The sequence below is a fragment of the Gavia stellata genome, chromosome 1 (genome assembly GCF_030936135.1).
Source record: "Gavia stellata isolate bGavSte3 chromosome 1, bGavSte3.hap2, whole genome shotgun sequence".
Classification (NCBI taxonomy): domain Eukaryota; kingdom Metazoa; phylum Chordata; class Aves; order Gaviiformes; family Gaviidae; genus Gavia; species Gavia stellata.
Genome location: NC_082594.1, coordinates 95,110,197 through 95,138,172, shown reverse-complemented (window position 1 = coordinate 95,138,172; position 27,976 = coordinate 95,110,197). Strand labels below are relative to the sequence as shown.

Here is a 27,976-nt window from a genome sequence, read left to right as displayed (position 1 = left end):
AGGGATTTTTTTTTCCTTCAAAGTATTTAAAGTGCTCTTACAGAAGTTAAACAAATGATCAAGTTAAAACTAACCGTAAGAAGTTAAGTCGCTCCTGTACTTCCTGCACATGACTGTATCTGCTTCCTGGTCTTACAGTTTGAGGATCATATTCACCATGCTCTGCAAATATAAAGTTTTATTAGAAAATGCCTTCAGAAAAGACACACTGACTCTAAAAGACAGGACATGTTTGAAGACTTATTAGTCTGAACATAATTAAGAACACTCAAAGAACAATACATTTTCAGTACGGTGTATGAAAATAATTTTCAGCAGCCTGCTACCAGTTAATATTTCATCCTAAATTAAAATAGGTATAGGCAAAGATTACTGAGGTCTATAATCAAATCAACAAACACTTGTGCAGAAATACACATGCTCATCATTCACGATAATGAAAGTATTACAGAAGAATTAAGAACATGCATTCTACTTATTCAAGTCAATTTCTCCTTATTTCAAGTAATCAGTTTGAAGGGAGAAGTCAGTTAAAATAAAAGTATACCAAGCATATAATTCAGGTTATCCAGTGCTTTTTCTGAGGATGCTTTAGTTTTGTTACAGAGTATCTTTTCCAAAATTTCAGTCTGCCATTCTTAGGGTTTTTTCTCTCCACAGGAAATCACAACTCCAGTTCTTTTAACACCTTTATAAGTAGCTATGTACATGACATCACTTGGGAGGAGCAAAGTATGACAACTTTACTTACTGCAAGTTTCCACGTACGAAAAACAAATGCTTGTAATACTGACAAGCTTGAAACAGAGGTTGTTGAGTAATTTGAAAGTAAGGCAAGAAGTCAAACTTTTATCTGCATTTTATCAAATCTCAGCATAATATTCTGTTTAACAAACAGCTGTTTGCTTCATAGGAACTTGGTTTTGGTGTGGTTTTGTTTGGCTTTTGTTTTGCTTTAAATTAAAGAGATACAATCTGGATCTGTACTTGCACTACCTTGATCTGTACTACTACTATTTCATCATGACACATGTTCATTATGACAGCTCCATTATAAACTAGTTAATACTGTATTGCTTATTTGCAAAGGTATACAGATTGCATTTAACATAGATGACCCAGCTGTGGGAGACTATCTCAGTCTTTACTCATGGTAAAATTTATCTTCAGAACTGAAAAATCAGTATCTCCTATTGTATCAAGGATGGGAAAAAAAACGCCCACACCCAAACAAGTCTAACAGCTGAAGTGCATCATCAGTGTTTCAAATTTAGGAGAAAAATAGTTGTCATAAATACTGCTCTCTATGTACAAGTGCAAAAGGTACATTAGCTTAAAAACTAAATAAAAGGGAAAAACAGAAGACTAGTAGTTAACTTATGTCTACAAAACTGGGGACATTATGTTCACCAGGAATTCTTCAAAAATTTAAATTATAACCCTAATGTAGTGAGCATAAATGGGCAATTACCAAAAGAAGAAATGTGAAAAAAATTCTGAAGAAATCATCTAAAAGTAGCAGAAGAAAAATTATTTAAGTATTAGAAGTAGAAAACCTGAAAAATATGCTGTGGGTCTAGAAGAAACAACTATGGTAGATAAGCATATTGCAGAGAAATTAAAACTAATTACTTCAAGTGTTGCATGTTTTGGGTGGGGTTTTTTGTTTTATTGGGGGGGGGGTGGGGGTGTTGTCATTCGTTTGTTTTAACTATGGGGACTATTTGGGGGTTTTTTTTCTCAATAGAGATTAGTCCACAGACCCAAGTGTCAATAGTCTCAATGATAGAAGAATTCAAGTATTAAAGGCCAGTCAGTTGCCCAAAGGCAATATGTATGTACTTAAGAATGCTGAAAAACTCTGAACTACAAAAAAATTCAGTCTCCCTAAATATTCTCCATCTTAGCATCTTTCTACAGTTGCCCGATTCATTTTCTACACTGTGAATCCTACAGCAAGGCTAAGTGTGATCTCCTTAAAAATTCTTTCTACATACAGGAGCAGAGGAATGAACAGAGAAATTATAGATCAAAAAATGACTGGTTGAAAATTCAAGTATAATTAGTGATAAACAGACATAGAAGATCATATGGTACAATTTCTACAAATAATTACATTTTTTAACACTTTGGATTTTTTTATTACTTCAGAAAAACAGAAGATAAAGAACTGGCTAGCAATATTTTTAAATTTTCAAAAGGTCTTTGATAAATAGTCAAAGAGATGAAACTGTGACCTCCTCCTTGAGGACTATGCAATGCAATAGCAGTTGTCTCATCTCAGGGAGCACTTTGCAGAGTTGGAGGAAAGGGTGAGTTCAGTAGAAGAGAAAGTCACAGATGATGGAAAAAATTCTGAAACAGATTAGGCTTTTCTTTAACCTTAAAAAGGCAATCATAAAAGGGAGCATGATAGAAAAGAGTATGCATTAGTGAATAACAGGAGAATGGGAACACTGTTCTCCACCACAGAACACAAGTATGGAAACCTTCAAGGAAAATAAAAATGCAGCAAAAATAATCACAAATTACACAGCAATTGTGCCATTAACTGCCAAAAAGATCTGTGAGCAATTGGAGGTTTTTTCCCCCATGGCATTTGTTTGACCTCTGCTGTTTGGATGTTTGCCTTGAATTTTCTCCCTGTCTCATTCACCTTCCCTAGCTCAGCTTAATTCTACGGCTGTCCAATTCTTTCTTCCTGTCCTCACAATCATAATCTTCTTTCTTCTCCTTTCATTTATTCCCTTCCCTGCCCCCCCACTATCTTTTCTCCTCCTGCAGGAAGGCATGGAAGGCAAACTTCACAGTGGTCTATGTTCTGCTCTATTTAATATATAAAACTGAAAGAGAAGTTGCACAGGAACTGTGTATTACAGTCTTAGTACAGTATCCAGAACATTAGGAGACATTTTCTGGCTGCCCTTAATCATATAATAAAGCATGTAATAAAAAAAAAATCCACACTATTGTTCATCTGGTTTTGTACTCTGATGAAAACAAGCAGAAGTTCTGCAGCAGCTTTGTCTCTGGAAAGCATTTAATGGCTCTGTAATTAAACTCTTTGCACACTTGTAATTCCTATCGTGCTGAAGATGTTTATGTTACTGCTTTACCAAGTCATTATAGTTGGGAAGGGGCAGGGCGATGGAATGTGTTTTTTGGCACAAGAGAAGAACCATGCAACACATAAGCCTAATTTTTCTGCCAAAGTAACCAACAATTTGATAGGTAAGCAATATTGTCAAAAACGACCTTTGGCTTCAGAGTTTAAAAATAATGGAAATTAATTAATAATAGTTCATACATTAACAGTATGTGTAGGCTATTTTTGGACAAAGACAACACTGCATTAGAATATAGTAGTTGATTATGTTTCTGTCATAACCCTGAGGCCAAACCCTAGATTTCATAGCTGGTCAAAATCCGAGAGAAGGAAAGAATCATAGATTCTAAGCTATCCATATAGTTAAGAGGCAAAGTTCATTATAAATGAAATTGCATTTTTGCATCACTTTAGCAAAGTTAAAGAGCACTCCAACAGCTTACAGAAGTTACATGAAATAATACTTGTTCTATTCCACCTTCCCAGAGAAGACTAAGCCTAAGACAGTATGGCTTGAGAACAGAACAAAGCATTTCGCATTATTTTAACATTAATTAGTGTAATGCTATCATTAATTAAGGAACTTAAATTAGGGTAAACCCCCTCATGTATTCCTGAATAGAGAAATATAGCTGCAGTATGCAGATTTAGCCATCTTCATATAGCACCATTATTCAAACAAGTCTTTCAGGATGTATTTTGGGTATCTTTTATCAAGTACTCGAAAATTAAATTAATTCAAAAATTAAAAGGTGCCTAGGCAACTTACCTAAGCATTGGAAGACATACATACAGGCTTTGCAATGTGCAAATATCCTGTCCTCTCTGAACAATCTACATTGAATTCCTACATAACATACTGTGTCATTTTTGAGATGTAACTGAAAAGCTGGCAGGATATTATGATGCTAGGGTCGAATGGTCCCTAGTTCCAGTCAATAAAGTAGATGTGGGAGGGCATAAGTCTCCTCTTCTCATATCTGTTGGCTTAATTCTCTATATAAAGTACTGTGCTCCAGAGTAACAAGGAGTTTCCTGGTACATCATTCTCCTTCACTTCCCTACATCTACCTCAGTAGCTAGAAAGCTAGTCCAGAATAACAGGGTAAACTCATGAGCGAAGGGTTGAGTTTAGCCTGAAATATATAAATACCAACGTGCTGCTGAAGTGTTGCTGACAACCAAATGCAGCGAGAAAGCAACTAGACAGAAATGGAGCTGCATGGCAAAAAGAAACAGTATCCCTGTGGTCTGAAGTCCTTCTCCCTAACAAATTCCAAACACTGGCTTCAAATAGAGGTGATTAAAAATTTTTTAAAGGAGCCTACAAAAATTCAAAACTAGAAGTGGGACAAAATCCAAGATTATTATTAGGGCTTTCCACAAAAAATAACCACCCTAGCCGAAGTAGGATGCGATGATGTTTATCAATCCACAGATAAACAAGATCTGTCACTTCTCCATATTCTGCTGTAAAACACACCACACTTTCTATCATGAAACAAAATGTTTACATTTTAAGCTTTTCTTGCCCAATCAGACACCACAAAGGCTACCAACCCCACAGATGCTCGAAAATAAAACAAATAATAGTTATTTCATTGTAAGAAATTGCTTTTAACTCCATTTTCAACTCAAGTTTTCACACACTCTATTTATGAGGCAATTTTTATTTTAACACTTACCTTTAGCATACTGCCTCATGCTTTCCATATAGGCAGAGAGATTTTCTGCAACCAGTGTAACTAGGGCATGATTGTGCTGAAGTTGATTGATTAAGTCATGTCGGTAAAACACATGGGGACTTCGCTGAGTTTGACTGAAATTAAAACACAAGTGTTATAAGAAAAGGGGAGACGTCTTGTACCTAACAGTTCAGAAATCCATTTAAGAAACTCGTCTTTGATGCAAGTTCCAAATTTTCCTGAAAGATCTCTAATAGAAAGCATATTAAGTCTCTGACAATATTATTTTTTCTTCTGACACATCAACAATTCGTACCAGTTATTAAAAGCAGTTAATGAGGATTATACAGTTACAGTACGTATGAAAAATATCAAATCAATCTGAGCAGCTCAGTATGCTGCAGGGATAATATCTGCAGCAAGACAGGAATAGAAATACCTGCCCACAAACTGCATAGTAAAGATAGAGACCTTCCAACTGTAGTACAACTACAATATGCATCACCACAGTTTCTTCCACATCCATCCGATATTCTTTTCTAAATTTAATATTAAAACACTAAGTAAAACTAGGTCAATTTTCAAAACAAAAGCTCATGGTCTTAAAAACTATAGTGAAAGAACACCAGCCAGTAATCACGCCAATTCTTTCAAGACTTAAAAGAAACTGCACAACTCTGCATTGTTTGTTTTTTCTAACAATATCTACCTGAAAAAATGTTGGTACAAACATAAAAAGCTTAGTTATGCAGAGCATATAGTTTAAGAAGAATAGTAAAGTCTAAGAAAATAAATAATTAGATGATAATTTAAGTCTATTATCAAGGTCTGACCAAAAATGCTGCTCTCAAACAATACTAGACATAATTAGATTAGAAAAGCAAACTGCAAGAGAAAATACAGAGCTTGGGTCCAAAACCCACATGCCATGAGCTTATCAAATTCTAGAACTTAGGGACTAATAACCTCTGCAGAATAGTCTCAAAATGCCTCAACTTCCGTAGATCAGAGCACTGATCTTGGCTGCATAAACAATGCAAATTTGCACTGCTCTTCCATGGTAAAGAGAGGGAAAAAAAAAAAGGGGGGGGGGGGGAGAAAGAGGGGTGTTCCTCACTGTATTTCCACTCAGCTGATCCCATAGCCTGCCCTGAAGAAATATAAATGTGATTTCAGAACTGTTTTTTTCCTTTCCTTCAACACTTAAAAGAAAGCAGACCCCAGAAAGTAGCTGAAGGGATTACAGGTAGAAACTCTCATCCTTCCTAGGAAACAGGGACTCCATACTAGATGACCTACAGCACTCTACAGTACCGCCACACCTTTTGAGAACAGTAGGGAAGGCAAGAAATCCCAGTTCCAGCACCAGCTGATAACGAACTTGCAGCCAATAACCACATTTCCCTGTACATGTAAGAACAGCACATAAATTGATTCACTGGGCCAAAGATCACTGTCAATCTGGGTTTAAAAGACAGAAGCCATCAATACCCTTCCAATAATTTTGTTATCTGCAACCAACAGAATTTGGCCTGCTAAGCACACAAAGGTCTTCAGAAGATTAAATTTCATAATGTGCAGAGCTTTCCAAAACAGCTTGAAAGAGGCACTTAAAACACAAGCTGTGTTTAAAAAAAGAAAGACCCAGACATTTGTCGGAGAGAAACCAAAACAGACGGAAGCATGAAGGAAGAAAACATACAGGACTTCACATACCCAGAAAGAACATCCTCTATTTTCACTTTAAGAAACTTCCCAATTACATTTCATTCCACCTCCACCAACCCTCCTTGCTCAGCATAAACCAGCAGCAAAACCAGCAAAAGACTGGATGTCTCTATTTTAGTGGCTACCCGAGATGTTACCTCTAGATAGAGAGATGCATTTACAAAGGATAACAGTAAATAAGAACATTGACTATTTGGGAAATACATGTGATGAAACAGCTAAAGGAACAAGCAGAAGCAAGATGGCATATCTTGTTGAATCAAGCTATTGATGCACATATTTATATACTCATAATATTATGCGTTTGTACCAATCTTACAAAGTATCAGAAAAGGAAAGCATTATAGGCAGAAGACTAAATAAATCTTCCATGCTAGACTTTTTTTACTTTTCTCCTTTCTCAACCATGTGCACAAACAGTAAATTTGGACACATGGATTCATCTTGGTTAGCAACTACTTCTAAAAGTTGAATAATTCTAAGAACTAGAGTTATGAGCTATGAGTTGTGAGTTGTTACATAGTATTTGTGAGCAACACATAAGATGTTATTTTGATCATCTGCTAGGACGGAGTCAAAGGCAAGACGATTGTCTTTAGGCACAGAAAAAAGCTGATCTGAGAAGACTTTCTAGCACGCTTTCTAGAATTAAAGCAAACTTCACATGCAGCTATAGAATTATTCCTTAACCATCTGAGATTAGGCTAAACGATGATGTTGCCATTGGGACATATTCCTTTAGCAATAACTGCAATTTTTCATGCTCCTCACTTAACAGAAAAACTCATCTTTTCATTGTGTTTCTAATAAATGGATATCAAAAGCCAATGCATAAGAAGAAAAATTAGCATTTTGAAATGGGTACCAAAGTACTCTGGAAATACTAAAGAGGATATTTAGTAGTTAGAATGCATGCTTATTTGCTAGAAAAATATTGGCAAAGTGACAAAGGCAAAATTCCAAACAACTTAATTTAAATGGATTAAAAAAAATTATTTATCAGCACATATAACTTGCCCAACATAATACTGCACGTGTAACAACTTTTGAAGTTGAGAGTTCTTCTACTAGATGAACAAATGCTATGTATCATTAAAAGTAGACAGTAAAGGTCCAAGGAGCAGCGACCAGACCCAGCAAATTCTACTATTTAGTCTAAAAAGTGACTTGAAGCTAGCATCATTGTCGCCTTAAAGCACTAACAAAACCCCTAAATTGTTATAGGAGATCCTCTCAATGTTCAGTTAATTCTTCTGTGGAAGAATTTAGGAGACCGATCTTATACTGCTTGAGTAGATACAGGTCAAACTTAAGTGCTTGAAATGGGTCTATAAGAAGCTCTACCTCCATCAGCCACACAGAGAAAATTAAGGTGATTAATTATCTGTACACTAAAGGTCAGTACGTTGAGTAATAAAGTTGATTATTCCTTAAGAAGTATCCTTACACCCATAAGAATCCTTGCACCTAAATAAGAATTATTTTCTTATGTTGTTGCAGTTCTGGTTAAGCTAAACTTCCAGAAACATGTAGCATTTCTTTGTGGTCACAGAGTTAAACTTTGCCACAGCAACTGTATAACCAATTCATCACTTTGCTCAACTGCATGAATAACTAGCAACAATTAAATCCTCCTCAAAATAATCTCTATAGTGCCAGTGGCATAAGATAATTTGTACTTATTTTTGCCAAGAATCCGCAGCCTTAGTCATTCTGGACTAAACTTTGAATTGCCAATGCTGATCAACTGAACCACCCCAAAAGAGTAGTATAAATATTATGGGGTAATACTACCTGACTAAAAAGACTCCCTCAACAGTATCTTGCTAACCAAGGCTTCTCCACAGGAAGAGGTCTTTAGAAGTTCCTTGATTAAAACCTTGAATTCGAAGTTTAATTTCCTGCCATAAGCATATTCAAGTTCTGCATAAAAATGAGGTATTATCACATACTGCAATGCAGAATTCCCTGAAATCTGAGGAATGGAAGAGGTGGTCTAACAAAAAAAAAAAAAAAAAGGAAAGAAAAAGGAGATATTCAAGCCATCTAACTGTACATATACCATACAGGGAACCTAAATTTCCACAATCAAAAGAAGTTAGGTTCCTCCCAAGATTAATTCAGAGCAGAAACCTAATCAGTGCCTTGAATGAGCTCTACTTCAATAACTACTTAAAGCAAAGACTCTAACTTCGTAACCTTGTTGGAAAAACCTCAAAAAATCATTAATGTGAAACTGTACAGAATTAAAATGTCATGAAAATTGAGAAAGCTGTTGCAAACTAAATGAATCAAGAAATCTCCAAGAGCCAGGAATGCAATACTATCACAGCTCCTTAAAACGGTATCAGTAAGAAAATAACATTGTGTAAACTAAAGACTTATTTTCTTCAACTTTCCCTGCCATGATCCTTCTCGCAAGCAGACTGTAATAGCAACACTAATTTGAATAGTTTACCTGCTTACAAGAATTAAAACAATTATGCAACACTGATAAGCAAACAACATTTTTCTGGAGTTTGTAAAAATTCTGATGTGGACACCAAAAAATGTTAGGGGCCCAGAATCTCAGATACTTCTGTAGTGAGAAGACATTTAAAATAATCAAAATAAGCATGTATATTTTAACAAGTCCAAATGGACAACGGCTTTTCTTTTCTTTTTTTCTTCCTTTCGAAAACAAATGAACACACACACCCCCAACCACAAAATAACACAATAAAACAAACCCAACACATTTCTAATCTCTTCCATTCAGGAGAGAGAATCAGTATTTTTCCCAGACAAAAAAAGTCACCTTTGATTTCAAAGAAAGAAACTACATGACCTCTATAAATTTATCGTCAAAGAACAGGTATGGGTGGGTATGTTCGTGTGTGTGCATACATATATACACATAAAATATATTTATACTTTGTAAGCTAATTCCATTGTTAGGCAGGGAAGTTCATGGATAACAGAAAAACAAACCCAGATTTTCCACAGATCAGACTACTATTCTAAAAATTAATAAAAGCATGTTTGAGGAAACAGTTAACGCTCTTTTACTGAAACTAGCTGTCTGACTTTTTAGAGGCTATTTATACACATTAAAATAAGCTCCAGAACATTTTCAAACACAGGTTATGATTTCACCACCTCTTGTAAAAAAAATTTTAAAATTTGCCTCATTCCAACCCATTCAACATCTAACAGACAAAACTTAATTTGCATTTCATTCTTACCTCAAGTTTTGGGGTGCTTCACCAAACAAACTGCAAATTTCTCTAATTTGTTTCAGTGCAGGAATGACCCATTTGTCATTTGTGCGAAGCTCTTCTATAAAACGATCTATCCACTGGATCTTTTGAGTATCTCGATCCTTAAAGAACAAGCATTTATAATCAAAATCAAGTATATTGCAGAAACTATCATCATTCCCTTACTTTGTTTCCAAGATGGAACAGAACATACAAAGCCACACAAATACTAGATCAACTGAGTTCTGAAGCATGCAAGCATAAGAGAAGTATCTGAGCAGCACTACATGTTGGCAGAAGCTATCAGTGTGCTACAAACTCTCTGCCTTCAAGCACTTAAGCATTCAGTACATATTTAAGAAAACCTGTAGCTAGATACGATCAGCGTAATTTACTCCTTCCCTTTTTTCATTTATTTCTACTCACTGGTACTCTGAGTAAACTGCTATAAAATATCAAGAAACAATGAGAAACTGTTTCTTAACAACTAAGAAACAAAACCTGCCAGTGGCTGTCAAGACATATAATGGATTTTGAACCACAATGAATTATTATTCTGGCAGACTTCCACAGAAGTTTGGGTGGGGAAGGACAGCGTGTAATAGTTTTCACTGTCCTTTGCTAGGTCCTTTCCAGTATTATATAAGGCATACAAGGACTTACTGAAAAAACTCCCCACCCAAACAAATTAGCATAATCAAGTTCAGAAAAAAGCAAAGACAGGAGGGGGGCTGCTCTTCCCTTCTCCCTATTTACTTTGACAGGGTTCTTCTCCAATTCCTTCCAGTGTGGTCATTACAGTATGTCACCAACTGCAACAAGACAGGCAAACTGATGTATTTTGCTCTCTCCACAGCACGACTGTGTTATTTAAAATATAACCCATAACATTTTAAAAGTACCTGGATGTTGGTAGAATAATACAAATCTATAAGGAACACTTGTCAAATTACCAAATCCCTTGAATTTTTCATGGGGGATGAAAGGAAACTGTCAGTGACTGATTTCACAACAGAACATACCAGACTACTCACCTGTGAACAGCTGTAATCTAAGATTTTAATATGGGCACTAAGAGCCTGGTCCATGATATCAACTGGTACATCATCACTATGAGCCAAATTCCACAAAAGGTTCAGCACTTTGTGTGCCATCACACCATCCTTGTCATCCTCTGCAAGACGACGAATTAACTCAAGTAGTTTCTCACGCTGTTTCTTGCTTGCATTTGTCCAACTTGCCTAAGAAAACATTTTATTTGGTATAAATACGGTCCTCCCCCCTTTTTTTTTTTTAAATTCCACACACAGTCTGCACCGTTAACAAATGATACAACGATAAAATGCAACTATATTAAGAACTTTCACATTAATTTCTTTCATTAAAAATAAAAAGCACATTAGATCAATACATGTCAGACACAACTGAATAGCTCTTCTAGCCTTTACAACTAAAGTGTATTCAACTTGAGACTTAAAAAAAATATTTAAAGATCACAGACGTGCTTGTAAAAGTTAACATTATCATTGACAAGTCCACCAACAGTCCAAATAGAGTGGACTCAGCAGTTTCTTGCAAATGCTTTCTCAAAACTCCTGTGCTTATACTTAACAGACTTATTTAATAACTTATAATCACTAAGTAAGTAAAATTTTAATATCACTGGTGCCTCTGAATCTGACTGAAACAAACGTCCTCTGCATTAAGTTAACCTTTTTCTAAGTAAGTTTCCAATATAACATTACTTTATAGCCATCTATCAAGTCAGACACAACTTGCGACAGTTTACACATAAAATTCTTCAGTGTTTAGTTCAGCACCTAGATTACAAAACATTAGACACATATTTACCAAACTATGAGACCCCCATTAACTGGAGCACAAATTGTATGTAAGCCAAAACGGGACTATAACGCATTTATCTAAAAACAGAAAACTGAGTCCAATAAAGCTGGCTTGCATCTTCCAGTACAGCAGATCACCTCCGAGAAGTGGAAGAGGAAAACAAGCCAGATAGAAGCTGCAAATGTTAATGTTAGCATACATAAAAAGCCAGTGAATAACAAACTTTCAGCAACAAGTTGTTTTGCTATTTCAATCAAATCATTATATGTTTATAAACATCCAACATTATCTTCCTGAGACTGTTTCATTCTATATTTATGTTAACCAGAGAAAAAGATTATTACATGATAAAGAGGAAGTTGGGGGAGCAGGGAATGGAAGTCCTTGATCTCCTCTACTTAAAGATTCGAAGTAGCAATGCCTGGTAAACTTGATGAAACCTACTCTAATGGTAGGAGAAAACCATTATTTACTAAACCACCCAGACTGAATGATTTGGAACAAATGCAAAAAGGTATTTAAGATAAATAACTTGTTCTATTTGAAAAATTCAATAGTCCTAGGATTGCTAAATACCACTTTAATACTACAGGCCTCAACAGATGTGTATCACCTAAAAGCATTTAAACCAGAAAACAAAATCGTCAATTAAACTATCATAACTAGTCTTTGGTTTAGACAGGAACTAAACCAAAAATGTCACATTGAATGCTCATTAAAGAACAGCAAAATGTAGCATTTCTAATATTGAATATTATAGACTGTTGCTATACACATTAAGAAGCCTTTTAATACAAGGAAACCACCCGTATCTAAAATAAGTAGAAAGTAGATGTTGGAAGAGTCATAAATCTGTATCCAACATCACAACCCACCTTATCCACATCCATTTCCTGAATACAGTCAAAACATGCATAATTACCTTAAAACAATCAAACAGGTGATCAAGCTGTTCAGGAGAGAAATCCCAAGCTAATTTTGCAAGGAGATCATGTACGTTTTTTACAATGGCTTCATGTTTTCCTGCCTGTCAAGAAGACAAAAAGAATCCACCAACATTTGTAGCAATGCATATTAAGTCAACAGCAAGACATCCTACATCATTTTTACAAGACGACTGTTTGAGGTGGTGACCAAGAAAAGCTGATGCTGTAGAAGCAGCATGGCAAACTGAATACTTACTTCACTGGGAAGTGAAAATATTTAGATTTCCCTTTTATGTGTAGGTATGTAAGTGGGCTCTCTGTGTGTGTACACAAGTATTTGTTTAGAATATAAATACTGCTGTGTCACAATATTTATTTTTTTAACAAAATCATGCTGGGACAGTAGACTAAAGGCTAAAAGGTACTTTAACTTACAAATCAGTAATTTAATGTAGTTTGGTTTTGTTTGGTTTTTTTTTTTTTTTAAGGAAGGACTCAAAATCCTCTTCCTCAATGAATTTCATTGAGGTGTTTTAAGCTGTAAAACAATTTTTAGTATTTCCACATAGTTTCTCAAGCTGAAGTACTTCCTTTGTGCTAGTGGAGTCATGGACAACTAAAGCTTTCTATTACAAACAACCTGCTGGCAGACAACATTTTGAAGTCCAGCAGCTTATAAACTTAGGAAGTCTAACAATCAAACAACTAATGGCAAGATTTTGAGTTATATACTAGACACTTTTAAATGAGAGTTTGGTGTACATCACAATTTTCACAGTCAAGTAGGAAGGCAAGAAGGAAAAAACAGTTAGCTCAATTTTAACTCTGGGCGAGAAAAAAACTTCTTTTCTACATGCCCAGACTGGAAAATGCATCCCATACCTTAAATCTGCACTGAAAACCAATAATTTTGCACTATGTGAATCAACAGCTGATTTACTGTAGAAAATTTTCTGTAAGTATAGAATAAAAAATGCGAAACAAATACCTAAGAAAACAAACTCTGATGTAATTAATCTTGTACGGTATTAAAAATGCATGCATGAGCAGTTTTGAAATTAATTTCCGTCTAAAAGCTTGCATCAGTAGTTCACTTAAAACCAAAAAAAGAGACTAATAGCGTTGTTAAAGAATAAATTCTTTACAGCATGCCATAAATTTTTCTTTAAAAAAGTGAATTTAAGTAGTAACATTTATTTTCATGTTATGGGTCAGATTATGAGAGAGGGAATTACTAAACCACTTACTCCACTTGATTTTGTAAAACATTGTATAATTTTTTTCTCTAACCAGACCGTTTCCTGGATAGAAATAAAAACCAAGAGCATACAGGGCAGAAAGAGCATCTCCAATATAACAAATAGAAGGAGAAGTACGCACAGCTACTGCAGGGCCAGAGCAAGAAGACTTAAGAGTAAGGCATACAACAATCTTGTCTTGGGAGGTTTTTAGCAGACATGGGGAAGCCCTTAAGAACAGAAAAGGCTGAGGAAGCAGTACAAGACAGCAGGAGGAAATAAGGAACCTGGTGTGTGAACTGTCAGCTTGCTGTGCTGAAACAGGGAATCACATGTGAAGTTCTAGTTAAATGCTCCAGAAGTAATGAGACTCCAACACTAATCTCTGCAATTTTATTTCTTGTCCACCTGGATCTTTCCCTGCAATTCAACAGGCTGTAACTTAATGCTTGCCTTTAGAGACTTCCAACATTATTACTTGAATCAAATATACTTCTATTTTGTGAGCACTCTCTTTGTAAGACATGAAACCACTTCAATAAAACTTAGAACTTATGGTGCCTCCTAAAGACAAAAGCAGCATGATTTTATTACTTTTCATAAACTACTTATTTTTATTCTAGTTGTATACTGAGATTTTCAGGGCATTTCTATACCGTCAACTGTAAATTTATGCATGCTCACCTTCTAAACCCAGGCAGCAACATAACAGCTCTATCCTGAAAGCAAAACCACACCACTGCTGCACTGAGCCAGAGCTAAAATAGCCTGCCTGTTATATAAAGCTACACAGTAAATCAACACCTCACTACTGAATTTCATGCTCCAGCTGCTCTTAGAAGCAGTCATTTAATAAGAACTTCTAAAAACTACTAAACACATGGAGTAGTGAAGTTAGTAAAAATAATTCTGTATTAGCAGATTTTGGCATTCTTACCTTTGAGTCTATTTTAATTCTATGGCCAAAGCCACAGTGAAACCATCTACCTGAGTAATACTTACTGAATTCAACTTTCACACGCACAAAAAAAAAAAAGAAAACCAAAAAACAACAGGGCAAAACTGCAGCAAGTGCACTATGGCAACTACCTAATTGAAAGTCAGGTATTTGAGAGCATGGGGGATTTCTTCCTAAATCTTTTTTGCAACCGTTGGGGTGGATTATCCATATCTTTTAAGGGCTGCATCACTTGTTCACAGTTTTCTGGAAGGGTAAAAAGTTTGGCTTGAACTAGCTTATCCACGTGTCCCATATCTAGGCACTATGAGTAATATAATTGCTTGGAAGACTTTTTTTCCAAATGTCTTTCTTTTTTTTCTTATAAAAGGTGAGGCTTTAATATAGCTAATACACGCCTACTAACAGCAAACTAACTTCTCAAAGTCTTTTTTTCCCCACAGGCTTCTTACAAAGACAGTCTGGAAAGGTCTACAGACCATAAGCTGAAAACTAACAGTATGATCACAGACCTTAATCTGTATATTACTCTGTTATGTGATGTAATTTTCTAAACGGGACTTAGGAATAATGAGAAAATAAAGACTTTCTTGAGTTTCAGCCTGTGCAATTACTATCATGCTGGAATTGAAGTCTAGAGATTACGAAGTTAGATGAAACACCAGAGATCTCAAGTCAACCCTCCACTACATCATCTCTAGTCTCAAGGGCTTTAAACATAACCTGAAAATACCATGCCTGAAAATAGGGACACCTGGATAAGTGGACTTAAGTCAAACTGTTACAGTTTCAGAAGAACACGAACACATGTAAACTAGGGATATAATACTACCCAATTCCTGTATTAGCCCTTGTCGTGGTATAACCCCAGCTGGCAACTAAGCACCATCCAGCTGCTCGCTCACTCACTCCCCACCCTACACTGGGATGGGGGAGAATCAGAATGGCAAAAGTGAGAAAATTCGTCGGTTGAGATAGAGTTTAACAGGTAAGTCTTTTACTTTACCTACATAGCTCCATATAAGCTACTATGAAGAAATTTAACTCTATCCTTGCCAAAACCAGTACAGCCCTCTACCTTGGAAACCAGATTTAGCCTTCCCACACTTGAAAGACTGGCCTAAGGGCTTACTTGTACAATCAAGTTAAGAGTTTCACTACCAATTACTTGTGAACAAGGATATATGTACTCATGCTTGTTTCTATCCTAAAATGACCTTTTATTTTCTGCCTACTCAGTAATTAATAATGATTTTGTCTCTTCAGCTGCCCTTTATGTGTGCTAAACTCATGCAGCCTACAGCTAGGAAGCCCAGCTTCACCGATCATTTAAGTAGACAAGCCAATATTGCAGAATTTATAATTTTTCAAAAATAATCATTACAACACAAAGGAAAGAATTTGCTGTTAAAACAACTCCTAGAACAGTCATTATTGTAAGCCCTATTAATAGCACTCTGCCCATGAAAAATTTATGTAACTGTGGTGAACTCTTGAGATGAGCAATATATATTCTTAACGCATTTTAAAATACTAAGCCATAACATATCATGTTCTTTCCTAATAAAGACCTTGCTCAACGTTGAGGGTTCCTTAATACTTAAAAAGGATTATCTTTGCACCATGTTCTGAACTGTTCCTTGAGACTTTCCATACATGTGTAGTTGACCCCTTCTACTGAAGACATCTGAGAAGACAATTTTGAGATCCAGGACCCCAAAAAAGAACACCGTTTGATTTTCTTTAGTCTTGTCTAAAACCAAGCGTAAGAAGCACAAGTCGTCTTCTCAATACATGACACAGAACAAGATCCCTCCTGCACAGTAGGAGACAAGCAGTTGAATTCTTTACCTGTGCAGCCCAAATGTTGTCAAGATCCTGCAAAGTGAGGGCTTTCTCTTTGATGACAAAACGAAGAATTTTCTCTAACTTCTCTACATATTGAGGTTGATGAAGACTATCTCTCAACACTATTGATAAAATATTATTCTGCTGGATCCATTCCTGAATAGAAGAAGAAAGCAGTGTCATCTCAAATTATTGAAGTGCTGTCACTGATATTTAAGCTAAAAAGAAAAATTTCAACCTGTTACAGATTAATGGCTTTATATACTATATTCTAATTGGGAGAAGTGAGAAAGATGCAGCACAAGAGTAAGGTATTTATCTCTAACTTTCATTTCCTCTTTAAAAAAAATAAATAGCATTTAAAATAATCCAGTATGCTAGTCACTGTGATATCTTAAAGGGAAATATTTTTTCAGGCATATTAAATTCATGAACTCAAGGCATAAAAATGTTCAAACAACTTCAAACATAAAAAGCCAATGGGAAAAACAGTTAACTCTTCTATTCAAGGAACAGAATTTTTCTCTTCCAATTCACAATCATTAAATATCAAACCCAAATTGTTTAAGACACTTCTAGCTTTACTGGTATGCCTACATCGTATCACATAAAAAGAGCATAAGCAAGGACTGAAGTATAAAAATGTTAGATTATTTAAGTACTGGCACTTATAGGTGTTTTTAAATGCTTCTAATTGAATTAGAGGCAAATATTCAAGCCTTATTTAAGTAGATGCAATTTTTTTCAGTGGTGTCATTGACACAGATTAGGGTCATGTATTTTTTATTTGACTGAAGCAAAACAGCGTGTGCTTTGATCACTGAAAACAAATGTACACAGCATCATACCTTCCAACAGTGTTCTTAATTACAGACTTACAATATTCAAGCTGGTCTCGTGAAATACTTAAATCTAGAAGTTCTAATTTAAAAACAGAGGTCTTGTCTGAGATGCCAAACTATAGGGAGTATGTAAAAAAAGAGACCTATTCCCTCCTATCGCTTTAGAAAGTCTAACTGCAGTCATTTTTTTTTGTCAGCAGTCCCTTTGCAGATTATAAACCTCACAACAGGTAGCCAGTCACAAAGATGGGCCACAACAATGCAAAAATCACTTAACACAATTAAATTTCACAAAGATGGAGAGAAAATTGTTCTTACTGTTTTATAAATGCTCGTTTTAATAGTTCCCTGCATATGCACTCAAGCACGAAACAGTAGTCAAAGTATGTAAATATGAAATAAATAAATAAAAAAATAAAAATGTGTAATCTAGAACTTTCTGTACTGAAGAATCCAGCTTCTGAAGTGTGAAAAGCAGAGTTGTACCTTAGAATGCTAATGAGAAAAAATTATTTGAAGCACAAAAACCAGACTATATCCTTATTTAAATTAACATTAAATTTTTAAGTACAGTGGCACTAAAGTTTCAAATGAATCACACCTGTTTTATCTAGGTTTTTTGTTTGGGGTTTTTTTTCTTTTAAACACCATATAAAAACCGTACTATTCAAGGATCCCTTTTTGAAGCAGCACTGAAACCAATTCTCAACAGCAGCTTTGAAACAAATACAGCAATTTTTCACAGAAAGACTACTATTAAAATGATTTATTACCATGATGTGATACCTACCCTTTATAACACTAGATATGAAAATTAGCAGTGTGTGCAGGATCATTAATATATAGCTACTTCTACAAGTAAAGTAATAAGGAGAAAGAAAATCCATTCAATGAATTTCAGTGAAAAGGAGAACTTACTGCCATTCTTTCAGCTGTAAGCCATTCTTCCTCTTCAGGATTACCATGCCGATGAGTGTAATATGACACACTGGATATTACTTTGTTAACTTCATTTAGTGCATTCATTTTACCATTGAAAGAAGAAATTTGTAACAACCTGTAAGAGAAATTAAATGTGAGAAGTGTGAAAAAAATGTCAGAAGCAGCATATCATATTAGGAGTAGCATCTTACCTAAGTATCATTTTTAACCTAAATATTTCTAAGTTTTTTACAGTTTCCTCTTGTCCTGGAACTCTTGACGCTAAGTTCTTTAGAGATTTGATTATCATTGACAGAGCATCATTTTTGGCTTCATTCTTTGCTTCTTTTTTCAGTTCATCATCTGTTAAATTTTCTAAAAATTGTGGAACCATTTCTATAATTGGAAGGAAATATTTCTTCACTGTATGTAATGTTAGAAATTCGTAACATTGTCCAAATGGCCTAAAAAGAAAGAAAAAAGGGATCAAAGTGCCATAATCAGTAGTTGTGTAATATTAACATAGTAAGGAGCAATTCAGTCAAGAAATTTGAGTCTATTTACAAGCACATGAAATGTTGACAGTAAACACAACTAGTTAAGAGATGGAACAAGTGCTTCAAGAAAAGAGTAAGCTTTGCGCTAATGTAATATTTTACTTAGTCCAATTTTTCAAAATACGTAAATTATTATTTTTAAAAAACTTACTTGATGAGAGCTGCAATGATCTGAACATTCAATGCTGATCCACTCATGAAGCGATCATGCAAGATCTGAAATCCATTTAATGTGCCAAACTTGTTGATAAGATCTACTAGCCAACCCTGCAATATAATAAACAGTTATTTTCTGACATTTACAAATTACCATCTAGAAATACTTTCAAGTACCTGTTAGTAACAAAACTTGCTTTAAAAAAGTCCTTGCACAATAAAACGTTAGAAGGTAATAGAACTGACAGTGAACTTGCCTATATAGTTTAAATACTCAGCTTTAAGGAAATGCTTAAAAATAGGCAACACTATCTTTCCCATTATCATTTCAAAAAACAGGTGCTGTATATCAGTTATTCAAAGAATTTTATCAAATATATAGGAATAAAAATTACTATACTTCAGGTTCATCTTTGGCTGCTAAGCTACTACAGAGAGCATGACGATTCTGGTATTTTTTTCTGGTCCTGGGTGTGGATAATGCTGCATATAAAAGCAGTAAGAATGCAAAATAACATTCATCTAAACACGGTCAGCAATGTAAAAAGTCCAAGGATAGAGTTATTTATCTTTGGTTCTTACATATCAAAACACCACCACCCAAAAAACCCCCCACCAAACCCACAAAAACCAAACCCCCAAAGCACACTGACACTAGCATCCCATGTCTAATTAAAAACATTTCTCCCATCATTGGGAACTATAAGAAAAGGGAGAGAAAAATCCTACTTTATCACATAACCTCCTCAAAATATGTCATCTACAAAATCACATTGAGTGAGAACGTAAGTCCATCAACTGGCAAATACAAGCAAGCCAATTAACACATGTAGGAATGGCACTCCAATAGAGCTGTGCCAGCTTACCACAGAAACACATGACACTGATTGTGGACCAAAAACTGAAAGAGTTAGAAGGACAAATTTAACCAATCATGATTTAATATACAAGTCAAAAGCAACAGAACATCTTAGTGATATAGAGAATGAAGGGGTTTTTTTCCACTGTAAAAACACTTCTCTATGGCTACTGTGTAATTAGGTAACACTGCATAAAATTAAAAATACAAGTCTGAAAATGCTCTCGTACCTTTGGTGATCGTGGGTCAGGAGGACGGGCATAAAGTTCATCTTCAGCGAGCTGGACTCCTGCAGGAACTGTTTCTGAGGGACGAGTACCATTGTATAGATGGAATTTGCAGTGAGGATTTAAGGCCATGGCAAGAAGTTCAAGAAGGGGAAACCAATCTTGGGACAGCTTGGCCACACAGAGTTCCACTAGTCGATGAGTGTTGTTAATAATACATCTCTGTTAAGAAAAAAAATGACAACCAAGATATGGCGGGTGACTGTACGATGAATATGAACTATAAACTCGGAACCGTTTGTACCTAGCATGCAGAGTTGCATAGAAGTTTTACTACGTTGTATTTTAATTTGTACTTCCTCCAATAAAGGCTTTAAACAAACTTTAAACTATCTGTTTTCAGCTAAAAATTAAATTTAGGAAAAAGACACAAATATTTTTGGTTATTTGAGACATTCACGATGAGCCACTGAACTACTAACTTTTCCTTCTTTCACCCATTTCTCTCACAGATTTTAATTTGCTTATGAAGATCCTCACAGTTTCTAATCTGGCATGTGACTAGCTGTCCAACAGGTAGATTTTATATTCAAACAGCTGATACAAACATTCAGAAGTTAACAGGTTGCTAATAGCTTTTACTAAAAAAGGAGGTTTTCATGTCCTACCATGCACATAAAAATAAGCAGGTCTCTAGACAACTGTCCAAAGACAGCCTGCCTAACAAGAGCTGCACTACTGAACATAAAAAGTTCAGTTCCTTCCCGTATCATCTCTCATGTTTTATTTCCTTCCAAAACCACCAGAGGCAGTAAGATGAAACAGTGATGGAAGGATGACTTTCCCCTCACCCCAAGAGCCATGTACACAAGAGTTCTCCCAGTTCTCTGTTGAGGTGAGTTTCGAAAACAAGATTCAGTCTCTGCAGTCTCCTCATAGTGACAAAAAGGCAGCTCCTTCCTCATTTAAATTATTATGCTTTCCAGAAACACAACTTTAAAAACTCACATGAATCTCAAACTTCCAGCCGCTCACTGCCTCATCTGTAAGGATTTTTGTGAAAGATATTGTTAACCCATCTCGAAAAAATCGCTGGCATGCTTCACTTTTGACATCAAGGCCTATTTTAAAAACAGAAAAGAAAAAACCCAAACTATTAGATAGGCAATTTCATTAGTTGTTACAAGAACTTTTAAATATTGAAAGTAATGATTTGGACTTCAAAGGTTTGGTGTTCAAAGTTTCAGAATTATTTTAGAAAGAGAAGCCTTGGATGAAAACAAACTTACATAAGCTTGAATGTACAAAACCCTGACAGATTAATGTTCTAGTAAAGCCACCTCAAAAATTGCACTCCTTTAGATAATTTTTTAGTTATTTTAAAAACATGTGATAGGGTTGGGGGTTTTTTTTCCACACTTGTAACACTCAAAGATATAGTAGCAAAAATAACAATAAGTACAATCTTTATCTTCCATTCTTCTGGTATGCATGCATTTATGTCCTTCTCTTATTTAGTTGCTACCAGTAAAACTCAGTGAATGAAGAGGAGAAAATGTGACACCCGCTTAGCTTCCCAGACACAATTAACCTGCAAAAATAAACATTAATCCTTCTGTTTCTCACCCTCACTTGAAGTACAGTTTCTTGTAATTCTGCTGCCAGGACCCAATACACCTAGATCCCACACTGCCGTAAACCTCTGCAGCTGCCTTATGTCAAGTTTAAAACTAAAGAACAGCATTCCATACTTTTCTTTTACCTATTTTAAAATTCTTGAGTTATTTATAGCCCAGTATTTCAAGAAATCTGTATTTCCCCTTCAAAAGTTCAGTTAGAAAAATCTAAATAGGGCTAAAAGTCAACAGAAAGATAAATTGAACATGTATCAGTACACACTGGAAACAATGAAAGCCACTGGGCTCATTACAAAAAGAAAACTGTGACCTGCCTGCACAGTTTCTTTACAGAACAAGTTTAATTTTCAATCAGGAAATCTTAGCATTCACCAAGCCTACATAGTCCAGATTCACAAAAATTATTGCCACCACCAGAGCCCCCCGCAACCTCCTTAATGAGACATCCTGACAGTAACTTTCACTGGTTTGGGAAGGATCGATTTGGGTTATCAAATTAAAGTTTCTCATAGTCACAAACAACGGTACAACAGAGGTTCCTTTCAAAAGTAGTCACAGAGCATCTGCCCTGCTTGTTAGTACATACCACAAAGGCTTTCCAAACTCCCGTAACAGGGCTTGCCAGCCCTCTTACAGTACGTGCAGCTCTCAAGCAGCTCAAGTAAAGCAGGAATCTTTGGACAACCCCCATCACCTCCTTGAAAACTACTCCAGCGTTCCCTCTTTTTATTCACTACCAGAGGTACATGATATACACTATGCCGCCAAGTATAAAAAACTCCACATTATCTTCCTATGTAGCTTGCAATCTGGATAGCTGATATCCCTACGCTATATAGTAAGTGCTAAGACCAGTAACCAAAGGCCACAAGCCACAGCAATGACAACGTGACAGAAAGAGAGATGAACACTGCCTAAAACTTAGGCATTTGCAGTAAACAAAGGACTTTGTTAAATTAACTCCTCAAGGAGGTAAAGATGAAAACTTCACCCTATACAAAACAGAGGACAGGGAAGGCATCCAATGCAGTCAGCTTGACCTAGGGGAAATGTTCCTTTCTGAACCCAGAAGTAACAGTGAACTTAATTCTTGAATACAAATTTAAATCAGGCACTCAAGTGATTTTAATGCTCCTTACAGTACGAGCATACTGCACTGAAATATCTCTCAAACTTTCAAGTACTTCTTGGACCATCTCCCCCCACAATGGCTGGCCAGCTTCATAGACAGGTAGCAAGGTGTCCAATTTTAGATCTTACTGAGATAATGGAACACATTTTTGCTCTATTAAAAATGTACACAACAGAATCATTTATATTACTTCTCTGTATGTACACAGCTCTGAAACACTGTACACCAAGTTTTGAGCTACCCAGTGTCAGTTACACCAAATAGGCACCCTACCATATTCCTTGAGCACTGGAAGTTATTTAAAAAAGAACCATCTTAGCCATCATGTAACTTCCAGTAGTGAGGAAAAAAAAAAGTAAAATCTAGGATGTAACTGTAAAGGTAACACAGTTAACAAACTCCTTCTAACAGCTTTCCTCGTTTTCTCCTTAGCCAATAATCCTTGCGTACATACACACATAGGAATTCATCTAGAAGGCAGGACAAAGAATAATTAAATAGCAACGCAGAAGCCTTTTACAGAATTGGACATCAACGACTTCTAGATCTCCACTGTTTTTCACAACTTCAAGAGGAAAAAGAGAAGACTTTGTTTGGGAACTTTCAACAAAGTCTAATACTTTGGAGAAGTACGTTGATATTAGGAGTGGCCAAAAATCTAATTCTGCTCTTATTATTTCATTGCATTGACAGTTTTTTGGTTTTGTTTTTGGTTTGTTTTTTTTCTAAAGATGACTTAACAGCTGGCACTACATACATCTCCTCTCTCACAAATCACAAGCACAGAATTTCCTTTTACTGCACTGTTCCCACAGCCCAGACACATAGATGGCTGCGTTTTCTTGCCGTAAGTTGGCATTTCTTTTGCTCCTGAACAGATGTCCTCACTTGAAAATTCTACACTCACCTTAGGATTCCTGCCAGACCTAGCTACATGCAAAGAAGCCAATTCCAAGCGCAACTACGGCTGACAAATCAGTGTTGGCAACAACGTGTCATTATCCTATTTTGGATCACAAGGGTGCACCCTAAGTTTTGTTTCTCCAGAGAGTGCTCCAAAGAAAAAAAGACTTACAGAAAACAATCAAGATAACCCAGAATATCATGACCACAATCTGCTTTTTATTCTTAAAACTGCCTAAGAATAACCTTTATTAAAATGGAAATTAAGTCGTCGTGGTCCAGCTATGCAAAAGTAAGGAACAGGCACTTTGTGTTTTAAATATAGTGACATACAACTAGGTCATAAGTGTAGATCTCCTACAAAAATATTTTGATCTGACTTCTGGTATTACTCAAATACTGGGGCAACAAATACTGACCAAAGCAGACCAAAGCAACTTTCCAGAACACATGACAAACTTGTCAATCTGATTAGTACAATTTAGCAAACACATACGCAGTCCTGATACGGAACTCTCCTACTTCCAAGCAACTCAGACAGAGCAAACAGTATGGTGGAATTATTAGTCTAAGTCATGCTGTTTAAAACTCTAACTTTTCTCTAATATTCTCAAAAGTATGTGTGTGCCAAATTTGAACAAAAATTTTGGCAAGACATATGAAAAGCTAGACTAGTAGCTTATTTTTAAAAAAACTAGAATTCTTTGAGTTTGAGTATCTGTTATAAAGACCAAACCCACTAGGTCTGGTATCAAAGTGAATACAGAAAAACAGGTAGGACAGGAATGACAAGACTTTTATTGCTGTGAGCTTATTCAACTTCCCTACTCATGCTAAGGCGCCTAATTTCTAATTACATTGATGGCTTTCTAAAATTTCTGATCTACGAAGGTTCTGCATACCACTTTGACACAATCTTCAGGACCAGGATTGCAGCAGAAATAATTAAGAATTTTTAAGCCCCCACCAGGGATTCAAAAGAATAAGAGAAGACCTTACACACTGGCCCAGTAATCATTAACTGTCTTTTCAGCTTACCTTTTTTACTTAAGTCGATAGCAGCTTCTAGAAGAACTTCTAATTCCCCTTTCGGCAATACAGGAACAACCCATCGAGGCCTATATTAAAAAAGAAAACAAATACCCCTGTATGTCAATTGTGCTTCTTAAAAATCAAGAATCCTTGCCCCTTTGTAATGTTTTTAATATAGGGTAAGAATATACTTTTTTAAAGGTCCTGATGAGTATTCCACTTAAAAAAAAAAAACAAACCAACCAACCCACCTCTGATCTGAGCATCTTTCTCTTTACAACTCCAACCCAATAAAAAAAGTATTTCAAGAAATCCAGTGAAACAAAGATACAAGAATCCTGATTCCACTACGAAGATATTTTCACAAATAATCTACACCCTCTGAAAAAAGTGTGAAAATACCTGTTGATCATGTCATCCAACTTTGCCAGGTCTGTGTGTGGAAATGCAGGCTCCTCATCTTCAAGCTGGGGTGGAGCATCTCCTTGGCCCTGCTCCTCAGGCGGGGTAGCTGGGGAGTTCTCATTGGAAGAATCAGGCGAAGAAGTCTAGAATTGGTATGGAAAATACTTTAAATACTGCCTGCACTTACATGTCACTTATTTTGGCATTTTCCCTTCACAGTGTGTTTCAAAGAATCACTTGAAATAAGTACCTGTCATCATAAAATACAATAAAATAATTTGATTTCAGATTTATTAAAAAAAACTAGAGCATAAAATGTGCTCTATGCTTTCTATCTCAACAGTTTAAAAATTAAGCTACTTTCCCAGCGAGGAAAGTGGGGGTTTTTGTAACAGACTATTACTTTCAGCAGATCACCCATCTAGAACACGAAAATAAAGACTATAGGGATGCTCTAGTTTTTACAAACCTTCTGCAGAAAAGATGACTATTTTAGGTAGAAAGACAAACTTCAGCGACAGCACAGAAGAAAATGATAATGAAAAACATTTTCTAAAAAAGTTTGCTAAAAATGAGTAACACACTACTACAGTTGGCTACTAACCAACCTCCAAGAAGATGATTAGTTAAGCCCATTTTGATGGGCCATGCAAAATACAATGCATTTTGTAGATGCATGCTTATGCATATATAGAAATAGTATGAATTGACAATAATAAAGATTCAAATCAAAACAGCAAGATTTAGGAGGACAAGGGAGGATCAAAACCTCAAGAACATTTTTCATATGTTGTACTGTATCTGGTTGGCATGGAGTTAATTTTCTTCACAGCACCCTGTATGGTGCTGGGTTTTGGATTTGTGACCAAAACAGTATTGATAACACTACCAGTGTTTTGGCTGTTGCTGAACAGTGCTTGCACAGATTCAAGGCCTTGTGTTTCTCACTTTGCCCCCCCCGAGCAGTAAGTAGGCTGGGGGTGGGCAAGAGGCTGGGAGGGGACACAGCTGGTACAGGTGACCTGAACTGACCAAAGAGATACTCCATACCATATAGTGTCATGCTTAGCAATAAAACAGGGGGGTAGTTTTTTTCCAAGGTAGTTATTGCTTGGGGACTAGCTGGGGATCCATCACTTAGTGGTGAGTGACTGTGTTTGCACCACTTGTTTCCACCCCTACCCCTTCACTTATTAAACTGCCTTTATCTCAACCCACACAATTTCTCACTTTTCCCTTCCGATTCTCTCCCCTATCCCACTGAGATGAAGGGAGTGAGCAACAGGGTGGGGGCTGACCCTGGGTGGCAGCCAGAGTCAGCCCACCACACATGTTCCAAAGAAGAATTCATTCTCAGGAAATAACAACCATTAAACCTTATGGTATTAAACAAATGTCATCTTCATACTGAATTAAATGACAAAGTGTGGCTTTTCTTTTAAATAAGTTTGGATGCACTGTTGACAAGCATCTTTTCTGGTATTTTTTCCCCAACAAAAAAGAATCATCACATTATGATGTGGTATTTGAAAGTTTTTGCTTGTCTTTTGAAAGCAGGATAACCTATTCAACAGAAACATGCTAAGTTGTTCAGGAAGTCTAGTACAATGAACGGAGACCTAGTTGAAGCTGGTCTTAAAGAGCTGATACCCGCTTGTAAGCTATTTTATCCAAAAAGTGCTTTTGCAGAACTGAGCATAAACTGAACTCACAGAGAGCAGTTTTACCAATCTGTGGCAGGTAAGTCTACAATGAAGTTCTGAAGAAGCTTCTGATCTTATTCCAAAAAGGCTTCTTATTCAAAATACATATGCTTGAAAGAACTATTCCACTGCCTGAAAAGTGAGCACCTTTTGCAATGCAGCGCTCCCTAACTGTATCTACTTTGCAAATAGCACTGCCTTCATCCCTCAAAATCTTTCTGTACTTCCAGACACACACAAAAATCTAACTTAACTAGACATCTCTAGGAATATATAAACTCAAATAATTCAGATATTTTTTTTCTAAAGAATTAACCCCTTTATTTTTAGATAACTTGATTGTTAATATCATACCTGATTCTGCTGGAGGGGAGGCTGGGACTGTCCATCAGGAGCCTGGCCCTGGCTATCATTCCCTCCTACCGGAGAGCCACGAGTCGTGGCTGTCATACTCGACACAGGGCAGATCTTTGCAATTTTGTCTGCTTATGTAGTTGTTGTGAGAGAAGAAATTATAGTCCACTTATTAAAGTTGAAGTACCAGCGTATGCTTGCCTTAAAAAGCTCCAACTCAAGAACATGCCATCTTGCAGAGACCATTGCATAACCTGGAAAAAAAACAAAAAAGACCATATGCTATATTAACACATGCATATAAAAGTAATCTGTACCTGGAAAAGAACACTACAAAAACTAATACACTGCTATAAAGAATCTTTTCTTTTAGACATAGTATTTCTTTTTATTGAGTACAACTGACACCAGAAGAAGGTAACATTTGAAACATTTAACATGATTTTAATGTTCTAAGTAAAAATTACACCAATAATTACCTCTACACCGAGAAACTGACACACATCCAAAACACAGCTGTTTACGCTGACTCTGTTGTGCTTGAATTGCTACAGTAGATTTTAAATTTGAATTCAAGGTGCTGATCAAGGTCTATGTAGAAATGACCTGGTTAAGAGCATAAACAGCCAAATTTGTCATCTTTTCCAATACTCTTCTCCTGACACTGTCTAACTG

General features: G+C 36.0%; 1 protein-coding gene across 4 annotated transcripts in view; it reads right to left on the bottom strand.

Annotated features, from left to right (window-relative positions):
* The window catches only part of USP9X (ubiquitin specific peptidase 9 X-linked), an 80,886-nt gene extending 53,369 nt beyond the window's left edge, over window positions 1–27,517 (bottom strand). For all 4 annotated transcript variants that reach the window (XM_059822200.1, XM_059822214.1, XM_059822207.1 and 1 more), the window contains exons 1-14: window positions 27,302–27,517; window positions 25,242–25,387; window positions 24,846–24,925; window positions 21,144–21,256; window positions 20,139–20,357; window positions 19,045–19,160; window positions 18,549–18,800; window positions 18,334–18,472; window positions 16,577–16,729; window positions 12,526–12,630; window positions 10,793–10,999; window positions 9,744–9,880; window positions 4,792–4,925; window positions 75–162 (exon numbers count right to left, since the gene is read on the bottom strand). In XM_059822200.1, the coding sequence (XP_059678183.1) occupies window positions 75–162; window positions 4,792–4,925; window positions 9,744–9,880; window positions 10,793–10,999; window positions 12,526–12,630; window positions 16,577–16,729; window positions 18,334–18,472; window positions 18,549–18,800; window positions 19,045–19,160; window positions 20,139–20,357; window positions 21,144–21,256; window positions 24,846–24,925; window positions 25,242–25,387; window positions 27,302–27,397 (1,985 nt within the window). In that variant the 5' untranslated portion in view covers window positions 27,398–27,517. The remainder of the gene's footprint in view (window positions 1–74; window positions 163–4,791; window positions 4,926–9,743; window positions 9,881–10,792; window positions 11,000–12,525; window positions 12,631–16,576; window positions 16,730–18,333; window positions 18,473–18,548; window positions 18,801–19,044; window positions 19,161–20,138; window positions 20,358–21,143; window positions 21,257–24,845; window positions 24,926–25,241; window positions 25,388–27,301) is intronic.
* Between the last annotated feature and the right edge of the window lie 459 nt (window positions 27,518–27,976).